Source organism: Topomyia yanbarensis, chromosome 2 (genome assembly GCF_030247195.1).
Source record: "Topomyia yanbarensis strain Yona2022 chromosome 2, ASM3024719v1, whole genome shotgun sequence".
NCBI classification, from domain to species: Eukaryota; Metazoa; Arthropoda; class Insecta; order Diptera; family Culicidae; genus Topomyia; species Topomyia yanbarensis.
Window position 1 is genome coordinate 89,745,055 of NC_080671.1, and position 11,510 is coordinate 89,756,564.

The 11,510-nt window shown below is 39.3% G+C and overlaps 1 protein-coding gene across 5 annotated transcripts in view; it reads left to right on the forward strand.

The window, feature by feature from the left end:
* The window catches only part of LOC131678799 (MAGUK p55 subfamily member 7), an 80,324-nt gene that overhangs the window by 59,725 nt on the left and 9,089 nt on the right, over positions 1 to 11,510 (forward strand). For 2 of the 5 annotated variants that reach the window (XM_058959122.1, XM_058959123.1), the window contains exons 6-11: positions 2,222 to 2,254; positions 2,546 to 2,713; positions 2,782 to 2,964; positions 10,520 to 10,655; positions 10,826 to 11,104; positions 11,164 to 11,507. In XM_058959122.1, the coding sequence (XP_058815105.1) occupies positions 2,222 to 2,254; positions 2,546 to 2,713; positions 2,782 to 2,964; positions 10,520 to 10,655; positions 10,826 to 11,104; positions 11,164 to 11,507 (1,143 nt within the window). The remainder of the gene's footprint in view (positions 1 to 2,221; positions 2,255 to 2,545; positions 2,714 to 2,781; positions 2,965 to 10,519; positions 10,656 to 10,825; positions 11,105 to 11,163; positions 11,508 to 11,510) is intronic. The other 3 variants (XM_058959125.1, XM_058959124.1, XM_058959126.1) reach the window with 3 other exon arrangements.

The following is an 11,510-nucleotide window of genomic DNA, read 5'->3' on the forward strand; positions in this document are numbered from 1 at the left end:
ACATTCGAAACTTTTTATTTCCACTTTTGTTTAGATATTGATTTGGCATCCAATAACTCCAACTGATCGTCGTGTATTCGATCATCATCGATTTGCATTGACAATCGTTTGACTGCCATTTTTTTCTGGCGCTGCTTAATCACCTCTGTATTCGCGATCTTAAAGCCCGGTACGTCATTAATTTCCCTATCTACAAACTACGCTAAGTTAAACTGTTCTAACATGGTCAGCATTCCAACGTAACGTCATCCACCTTCTCGAAAACGGCATGTTTCAGCAATCAAATGTTATCCCAAAAAGATAACCGAAATAAATGATAAAAATAGCAAGCTTCTGATTGACACATTTGTATCGTTTAAGAGTATTCCACATCAAATTTCATATCGGAAAAAATGCTGCAGAAAATGGGCAGTAGTTCCGGTGCATTGGGAGCGTTCATTTCCTTGGGTACGAAAGTGACCCCGTTGGCTTCGTACCACTCCAGGACAACATTTGAATAGTGGCACGAAGCTAGATCCGCCCAGAAGATCGTAGGTCCCTCGTGTTGCTTCAAGATCTCCCCGTTAACAGTTGCGGTTGTCACGAACGGCGCACTCTGTTTGCCACATGAGCAGATCGCTTGCCAATCATGTATTTATTGACAAACTGTGAATGTTTCGACTTCCTTACTTCTTCCGGATCCTCGAACTTGTGCTGGGCGATTAAGATTAGTAGCCCCGGAAGTCCGCCTTGGCGTAAGTCTCATCAACCAAGATGAGACAATAGGATTCCTCAGCATCTGGGTGTACAGTTTACTGGCCCGTGACTTTCCCACCGTAGTAGTAACGTTTAATCACACGTTGACTGCGCGATGTTTCCGATGTCCCAATGAGAGTTGAGGATTTTCGAAGTGCTTGCGCAAAATCAATCCGCGACGTTGCTTTTTGAGTGACGCCATTTTTCCGATTTTCGAAAAACTGACAGCGATTAAAAAATACTGTGTAAACAATACACTCTACACTACTTCTACCCAAATCTTCATGAGCAAATACCCAATGGGTTATTTTCTACAGCTTCCGTGATGCAATTTGATGTGGGGCACCTTTTATTAAGCTATAAAAAAATATTTGAGATTTCAGAGTTATGTCCCGATTAGATACATACATGATAAAATCCGTTGCGTTAAAATTAGAAGATAAACATTTCAGATTAACATTCCTGGCAGGTATGTCACGGGTACATACCAATCCGTTGGAGTGAGATAAATGGTACGACCAGTAAACGCACGAAGATGCTTTGCTTCTTTAGAGGTTGAAATCTCTTTCAACGAACCATTCAGTGCGTACATTCCAAGCAAAATGCACCCTCTCTGCTCACACCGGGATATTATGTAGAATCTAAAACGGCATTACGATAGTATGTACACACTAGATCTATGTAGCGTGTTTGCTTCTGTACGCATCATATTGCACCTGGCAATAATGTTGCTTTAGGATCGGAGCTCTCTTCAATACTACACACTAGGTATAGAGCCAGCTGCAGCGGGTTGCAACACAACAAGCTTTTCCTCTTATCCCCCAAAGCGAGCTCATTAACTTGAAAATTCTGACTACTTACTGTACTATTAGTTGAGGGTGTATAGAGGGCGAAGGATTGATGTAACTCGGGAAAATGAAAGTACTCTGCAGCAGCGAGTCACCGGTGAACAGTTTCATCTGTTTTCATTTGTAGATTGCCATAGGCTTATCCTTTCTTATACGTTTGTATGGGTTGTTTGCTATTTAGTGCTCGTTTCATTCAAACAATTTACCTAATTTGATGTCCTGCTACTAGTTAATACATTTCATCTCAATGTTTGTGAAATATGTGAATATTTCATTTCGCCTTTGTTTAAAATGCACTCACTAGACATTTACACCACTCGTTGCTATTATCCGTGTAATTAAATATTACTCGTTTCTTCTGTTGCCACACTTCCATCGAACCGTTCGGCCTAACTGGACTACTACAATATTGCATTCTGTTTCAATTTCTCTCATGGCATTCGTTTCATTTATCCTTTGAAACGAAACTAGATGTTTTCCATGTCGCTTTTTCTCATTTTCTATTCATTTCGCCTGTTCGTTTCTAAACAAACATACACTCGATGTGATGTCGATCTAGTCAAACACAATGAACTTGATTTTTGTCGGAAAACAAACCAATCTTCTATAATATAAAAATTTGTTTTGCTGCGCGCAAGTGTGCTGGAGCACAAAGTGCGGAACCAATTGTAGTAAGTATTTCAGTTCCTTCGTTAGTCATTCTGTGTTTGAATTGATTTTTTGTTGGCTTCATAAGTTCAAGTTTGAGTTCTGCCACTTTGTATGTACTGTTTCGTTTTTATTTTCAGATATCTTCAACCGCAGGTCATTAATATTTTTCGTTGTAGCGATTATCTCCATCTACCGTTTAAGTTCCAATCAGCTTCACACAAATGAATTCAAAGTTGTCACTAAATAAGTCATCACCTTTTCTATGCATTGTAAATAGATGCACAAATTGACCAAACGTTTCCTTTTTCCAGGGTGCCACTATCAAAACCGATGAGGAAACGGGCAAAATTATCATCGCACGAATTATGCATGGAGGCGCAGCCGATCGATCCGGGTTGATCCACGTGGGCGATGAGGTTATCGAAGTTAACAACATCAACGTGGAAGGAAAAACTCCGGGTGACGTGCTGTCGATACTGGTAGGATGCGACGGTTTAGCGCCGATCAGTTTTGGTAGCACCTTTAAATGTTCTTTGCTTTCTCTCAGCAAAACTCGGAGGGAACCATAACGTTCAAACTAGTGCCATCCGATGGCAAGTTGGATCAGCGGGAAAGCAAGGTGCGTGTTAGAGCGTACTTCGATTACGAACCGGAGAACGATCCGTACATCCCGTGCAAGGAAGCTGGATTGGGATTCGTGAAGGGAGATATTCTGCACATCGTGTCACAGGTATGATTGTATTCGAATTATTACGGAAACCACACCACACAGGTATAAGTGTATGTGGTGAATAACAGGCGGGTTAACATTTCAGAAACTGGTTATTACCTCATAGGTTAAAATTCTATTGAAATGAACATCAAATTACTTTGATTCGCAGGCCTAGATCACGTCTAGATAGCGAATCAAAGATTCTTGAAATATATTGTCCGCTATTGATAATTCCGGAAGTCCCGGGTTCCGGGCTTATCCAGATCTAAAGCCACTTCAGTGATGACTGAACCAATTTCCACCAACTAGAAAGTACACCTTGTATTTGGTGTTGGACCCCCATATACACTTCACCCTTCTTCCCCCTCTCCCCCCAATCACAGACCAACCTCACACCTGCCTTCCCTATATCCTCCCCGTACACCAAAATAAGATAGGTAGGTGGTTCCTTGCGTAACCTGCTCCCTCCCCCACCTCGGCGCGTTCCAAAATATGTTAGCATGAGGACAACATTGAACTCACGCTGGTTAGCCCATTAAATATTACATTTTTGTTTGTTTCAAGCGTGTCAGCGTCAACATGTTGCTTATCAGGCTCGTGACAGACGTGCTCTTATATATGCTTACCAAGTGTAATAAGAACGTAAAGAGACATTTCCACAATGTTATATTGAATGTAACCAGCTATTATATCATAGATTGGATAAATGCGAAAGGCACAATTGCATCACTAGGTGGTTTAAAGCAGGCTTTTGTTTTCCGATTCATTAACGAATAAGGTTCACATTTGCTTTTCATGGAAGGCCAGGGATTGTCTAAATATCAGCGAATTTTTGACGAGGTTGGAATGTTCTGCGAACCAAGTTCATCAATCGCGTAAATACTATAGCACTTTTACAGTATCTGACCGTGTAATGAATCTCCTAAAAAGCTCACTATTATGTTCATAAACTGGCGAAATGCTACAATATCCCTGTGGGGATGTTGGTAAGTTATGTGTTCAATTTTATTTTAACAATTAAAGAGTACATAATAATACCTTCTCGTGGGTGTTGATAATACCACTCTATGTTAAAAAGCAGTACTTTTAATTTCTCCGGAAGTAAAAGTGTTTCCTTTAATTTTTTGTTTTTGTGTCGTTACTTTAATTAAACCCTTCTCTTCCTAATTCTTCCCACCAGGAAAATGATGAGAAGACATTGTACGGCATAGCAATAATCTGCACACAACATGGGGAAGTGCCATTTGTGCCAATATTTTCTGATTCCTAATCACTGAATTCCTAAGGCGATTCGTAAACAACGATACTGTATTAATTTCAATTTACTAATGTGAGTGTTCCTAGCTAAACGAGAACAGAAGCACCTATATTCCATTACTGAAAGTATCGTTGTTTGATACAATCTTATCAATTCACTTAGATGAGCACCCCACCTAGATCCAGTTATTGTTCGGAGAAAATTAATCCTTCGTTGGCACTTCACTATCAGATACCTAATGTGGCCTCCCAATGTGTCTCTGAAATCATACCAAAACCCGAAAGATTTTGGCTATTTCTTCTACTAACCAATTGAAGCTGAATCTGGGCTAGATCACGCTTCCTTGAGAAAACGACCAACTCTGTTTTCTCCGTACAGAAAAAGATGCGTAGCTTCAAAGCCCAAATTAATAAATTATCCAAGCTAGCTTACAACGTTTGTTGTAAATTTATAGCTTTTAGATCTGTAACAGAAATCACGCCATCTTCTGCAAATTGCCTTCGAGTACGTGGGCTGACAATGCAATTACCATTGTCATTCACGTATAAATTATAGAGAAGCGGGCCTAAATAAGAACCTTGCGGAAGGCCCAGGTAACTTATTGTGAATGTTGCAAAATCGCCATACGAAAATTGCATGTGACAATAAATTGTGTAAATAATTATTTAATATTGGTGAAAGTCCACATTGATGTGCACTGATAAAATAAATTCGTAAATAAAACGAAAATTACACAATGCACGAACCCATTCGTCCTTTTGTACAACGAAGTATTTTCGTGTATTATAAATACAGTGGGAACTAGTTTTTATCAGACCCTTGGCGAATTTTAAGCTAATAAAACAGGGTCATTAATAAAATCTGGGCATATATTTTTCTGTATTTTTAATAAACCGAAGCTCCTAAAATATTCTTCTTTGGCCCTTAGATCCGGCTTCGTAACCTTTTCTGATTATTTACTTTAAGTTCCCAGCGCAAAATTTAAAAAAAAAATGATATTTTTATTTTTGCACTTTTCGGATCTCTAAGAATACGCCCAAGAAAGAATTTACTCGAATTCAACTTGGTTCGTCTGCTAGAACATATCAAACTGCCAACTATCAATTTTCATATGAAGCTGATATAATCGTGTCAAAAGCTGATAAAATCGGGGGTAGATAAAATCGGGGGCTTATAAAATCGGGTGCTGATAAAATCGGGTCTCCACTGTAGTTGATTTCGTTCATTTCTCTTTCTAAAAACACTTGACTTGATGAACGAAATTTTTCGTAATTTTAAATATTCAGTGTACATTGCATAGAAAACGAAACTATTTTTCGTAATTGAAGCGAAATGTCTCGTTATTTTACCAAATATTTGTATATATCACGAATGTTTCGTTAGTCACACGGTTCGTTCACAGAACAAAAATTTTGCACATTTTTTCATCCGATCTTAAAAAATCGATGTTTGAAAACATTGATTTTTTTATATGAAAGAGATCGATCTGGCAAAATATATTTTATTTCAAAGTGTTCAGCACCATTGAGTACTCGAACGGTTGTGATATTTTTTGCTCGTAACATTTACGGAAAATGTTTACGAATGTTACATGCACTCTCGCAAAAAAAATATACGAAAATTTTGTCCGGTGAACGAAAATGAAATCGTACGACTAACGAAATATTTTATATCACGAATTTGGTAAAATAACGAAACATTTTGTTTCAATCACGAAAAATCGTTTCGTTTTCTATGATGAATATCGTGCAATGTACACTAAATATTTAAAATCACGAAAACTTTCGTTGAAGTCGCCATGTTTTTAGTTCACGAAATGAAAGCATCTATTCTATTTTTAGCAGATTTACGAATAAATTCGTTCAGCAATATGATTTTTATTCTGTGTGTTTTATCAAACAATTCGTTTGATTATTGAAACAGATTCGTAATAAGCCTACGAAAGTCGTTTCGTGGATTTTACGAAAAACTCGCCATGAAAACAGAAACGTTTCCCTAGAAATACAAATGATTCATCATATTTACGAAAAATTCGCAAAATTTATCAAAGTTTTCTGTACGAAACCTATTCGTAGCAGGTTTACGAATATATTCTCTCAGTGTAGTTTCTCCAAGAGTACATCAATGGAGACTAAATGGAATGTTCATTTTATGTCTAAGAATATAGACGCCATTTGTGCTTTTTTGCGTAAGCGAATTGGATTTCCGACTAAAGTATCGCCAAAGAATCATTCGTTTCTTTCTTCTTCTATAACCAAATGGCGATAGCAAGCCGTTAGCCTTAACCGAATTGTCGAGACGTAGTAGGACATTTGTTTTCAACAACTTTCTGATTCAGGATAGCATTTCAATTGGTCGATATGAGTTATGATCGGATGATGCTAGTTTTCCCGGTTTTGTAATGGCGATAACTCACACTTGTCTCCAGCCACGTGGGATAATATTCTGCTCAAGTAACTTGTTGAATAGATTCAACAAGCATCTTTTGGCACGGTCAGGTATATTAATCACAAAGTTGAATTTAATTCGGCCTGGACACAGTTTAATCGAAAATCCGTTATTGCTAAAAACGAATCTATAGAATCGTTACTTGTGGGAGCATTGCAAGTGATTTCCTGCTCAGGATCAAAATCTAGATAAACTTCTTGGAAGTCCGTATTCCTAGTTTTAAGACAGCTGTAATTTTTACTCTTTATTAAAACTATTGTCCTCCATGTTGTAAATAGAATTGTATCCCTAGTTTTAATACATCTGTGAAATTTCTCATAAATATTTGTTCCCCCCTTTGTGTCCAAACTATATTGTTAGTTTTAAGATAACTGTAAAATATTTCGTAAAAAACTATTACTCCCCCTCTTGTATATCAAACTGAGTTCCTCGTTTTAAAATTGTTCATAAAAATAATCTTTTGCCTCCTCTCTTGCATATAGAATCTTATTTCTAGTCTTAAGATAGCTGTAAAATTTTTCTCTTTTATAAAAAAAATATTTGAACATTGTAACCTCCTAGTTTTAAGATATCCAAAATGAATAAGCAAAAGAATTTGGCAAATCTTCGCTTTTATAAATCACGTTTCGATATCTCATTCTTCTAGTTAGTACTGATAGATGTTTCTCTTGGCAAGGCAACAACGAAGTGTCTCCGCTCACTTTGTTTTGCAAATTCGTAAATGTTTCAAAATTCTCACTCACCCCCTTTTCGTATTAAAAAATCCTTGTAAGCAATTTGTTTAGCTTCATATGCATCAGAGCAGTCTTTGTCATGCCAGGATGACGTTCCGTTTGGGCTTGTTTTGATGCTTCAATAATCAAACCCGCTAGAAAGTCATATTCTTCGAAAAGGGATAGTTCTTCCGTCGAAGCAAGAGAAGTGAAAATTAAATTCTTCGTTTTTTCCAATCAATATTTCGTATTAAGTAATTGGTTGAATTCGTGGGACTTAATTCCCTGGTAATTTAATTAACGAATGATCGCAACCATGAAGATCAAGTACAACCTTTCAGCGGTGGAGCAGCCATGCTTTCTACTACCTCAAAAATCCGAGGTCAGTGCCGAAGTAAGGCATGGATTGCATTTCGACTTCGTCTCATTAGAAGCTGGCAACAACTTAGCACCAGATCAGGCCCGTGCGCAAGGGGAGGGTTTTGGGGGTTTAAACCCCTCCCATGAGAGCTTTGAATTACTTTTGAAAATTTATTAACTTCCGGATCAAGAATAAAAAATTTATACTGCGAGCCGTTTTGACACACAATGTCATTTGGGTTCGATCATTCTAGAAACAATTTGTCAAATTGTCTCGACAAGTTTCGATATTAACAATAATTGTGAGTAGATCAGTTACACAGCAAAGGTCGGTCAGCGAGCTAGCATCAGCAGCCAAGGAGGAAAAATAATGCACGAACAACATGAACTCCCCACGAAGTGGAAGGAAGTTTTGATAACTCCAATCCACAAAACCTGCAACGTACATGATGTCACCAATTACAGAGGAATTTCAATCTTGAGCTGCCTCCCTAAAATATTCGAGAATGTGTTGTTAGATGTTGTCTACCCACTATTAAAACACATCATCACTTCGGACCAGCATGGTTTTGTTAGAAAGCGTTAGACAACTACTAATCTGATGGGCTACGTGACGTCGCTTATTGAAAAATTGGAAAAAACAATAGCAGATCGATTTCTCGAAAGCTTTCGACCGTGTTCCTTATCAACTTGCTGTGGAAAAGCTAAGGCGGACTGGATTGCCAGATTGGCTGACTAATTGGATCTCCTCGTACTTTGCGAACCGTAGCGCCTCGGAGCTACACTATCAGATCTCTTCCACATCACATCGGGTGTTCCTAAAGGAAGTCATCTTTGACCTATTCTTGTACTCTTCGTGAATGACCTCTGCAGTGAATTGTCGTCGACTAAAGTCATATCTGCAGATGATTTGAAAATGTACCGTGTTATAAAAACTGTGGTTGACTGTTGCGCTTTGCAAATGGAGCTCGAAAGGGTTATGGATAGTGTGACAGAAACGGCATGAGTGTGAACATCCAGAGATGCAGCATAATCACTTCCGCACGAGTACAATCGTTTCGAATACTTGATGTGTTCTGCTCTTGTAGAACGAATCGCATCCGTCAAGGATCTAGGTATCACTCTCCACTATAAAATACGGTTCACCGAGCATATTTCTCCTGTCATAACTAAATCCTACGCTGTACTTGGATTCATCAAGCGCAACAACCTTTACTGTCTAAAATCTTTATAAACCGCACAGGTACGCAGTATCCTGGAATATGGAGTTACCGTTTGGGCCCCGTATCACACCGTCCACATTAATCGTCTTGAGCGGGTACAGAAGAACTTCATCAGGTTTGCGCTTCGTCGGCCGCCCTGGCAAAATCGATTACAACTACCTCCATACGAAGATTGCTGCACTCTCATCAATCTCCCTACGCTGCGAAATAGGCGAATCTTTCTGCAACGACTCTTGGACTTGCTTACAGACACATAGATTCCCCTGCGCTCTTAGCGAAGCTTGACTTCGACATTCAAGGAAGATCTTTCCGGAGAAATGATTTTTTCCAGCGCTCAACACGTCGTACGCTATACGACCAGAATAATCCACTGGACGTTTGCTGACAACTCTTCCACAACGTTTATCCACATTTTGATTTTAGTATAAATAAAGAATCTTTCAAATTAAAAATAGTTTATAGTTAGATTATAATTTTGTAGTCTGTGCGATGTAATATTTTTAATCGAAGACAATACAGAATCAATCAATCAATCAACAACGCGAACTCGAAGAAAATTGGGATATCATTTTTCAAAGATTGTTTTACCGTAGGTGATTTTAAAACCAATTGGCTCACAAAAACGGGCGTCGGTATCGCCGCCATGAAACTCACAGTACAAGCTAGTAGATAATTAGGAACAATTATCGCCAAGAAAAATAATAAAAACCCGCGAATATGGTTGTAAAGGGATGTAAGTCGTTATGTTCAGTATCTCTGGATCGGTTTGTGTCTCAACAGGTGACGATATTTGCAGCTGTTATACCACGAAGGTAGAACAACAAGCAAGAAACAGCATCAATGGAAAAACACGAACGAAGGATTAGGATTGAGATGAACAAAGAGGTTTAGGTTTAGTCGGTAGGCTTTCTACAAATTACCACAGTAAGAATATAACACTCTTATGAGCCAGCAGGCGGTGGTGTCTGATCAAGACTCGAGAACAGATATTGTCCCAGTTTGTTGAACCAAGTCGACACAAGACTCAGCCTCGGAGCCTCGGAGCTCGGAAAAAAACCCGCAAGATCCAAGACGAATACACGATTTGTAATTGGAAGTAAAAAACTTATCAAGTGGTATACTGCCGTTCTACGCATAATTGTCCCACGTTTACAGGGAATCACAAAGAACATGGGATAAATATGCTTATAACGGCAGTATAACTATATTGGTTATAGGTATTTCAATCTACTTTTTCAGCAAGAAACAAGGAATATCCGAACATCGTTGCATTCAAGATGAAAAGCCTAAGTACTTTGTAAGTGCCGGCTATAATTTTGTCCGGTTTTTATACTGAAGGAATTTTTAACCGGCTCTTACATCGGAGATCTCCAGTTTGATTTTTACGCTTGAAATTTAGATCCATTTTTATTTTGCAATATATTTTACGCGGGTTTCACGAAGCATGTTGTATTCTTACAACTTTCATTGTCGGTCTCTGAATTGAAATTCCCCTGTAGAAAACCACAATTGTCTTATAACATTAAATCTCTGAAAATATAAAAATTAAATACGAGTATATCTTTTCACAGGACGACTCCTACTGGTGGCAGGCTCGGAGGGAATGTGAAAAGACAACCCGAGCCGGTCTTATTCCTAGCCGTGCTCTACAAGAGCGGCGAATTTTACACGAACGCACTCAGAAAGAATCCAACGGAGAAACCAAAAGTAAGCCTTCGGATCACCACTCACCCATTTCTGGTCCATGTTTCATATTATCATTGCTTCTAATTCAAATTCAAACTCACAAATCTCGAAATTGGCACCCACTAACCACTTCATTTTCTAATGCATCTCACCACTAATCATTTGTGTGCGTCCGTTTCGGAAATACACAGAAGGATCATGTGCCTCCATCTGTACGACACCACCCGGTTCACCCAATCCAAACAATCCCTGTCGGGGACCAAAAACTAAAAAGATTATGTACGATACAGCGGAAAACGATGACTTTGATCGGGAGTTGATCGCCACCTACGAGGAGGTCGCTAAGCTGTACCCCAGGCCCAACGTGTACCGGCCAATCGTGCTGATCGGTTCGCCTGGTGTTGGCCGGAATGAGCTGAAGCGGCGGCTTGTAGCTAGGGATCCGGAGAAATACAAAAGTCCAGTGCCATGTGAGTTTAAGAATTAAGATTTGCGGGAAAGAATTGTAACGAATCACGGTCGATTTCAGACACAACTCGACCGGTGCGTCCAGGCGAGGTTGCCGGTCGGGAGTATCTATTCGTGACACGCGAAAAAATGGAGAACGACATTGCCAGCGGAAAGTTCATCGAGCACGGAGAATACAAGGGGCACCTATACGGAACGTCCGGGGAAAGCGTGAAAAGTATCGTGAATGCGGGCTGCGTGTGTGTGCTCAGTCCGCACTACCAGGCGTTGAAATCGCTGAGGACACCCCAGCTGAAGCCGTACATCGTCCATATCCGACCACCGGCATTCGACAAACTGAAGCAAAGTCGCACCAAGGCTCGTGCTCGTTCAACCTTTGACGAGTCGAATTCAAGGGGATTCACGGTT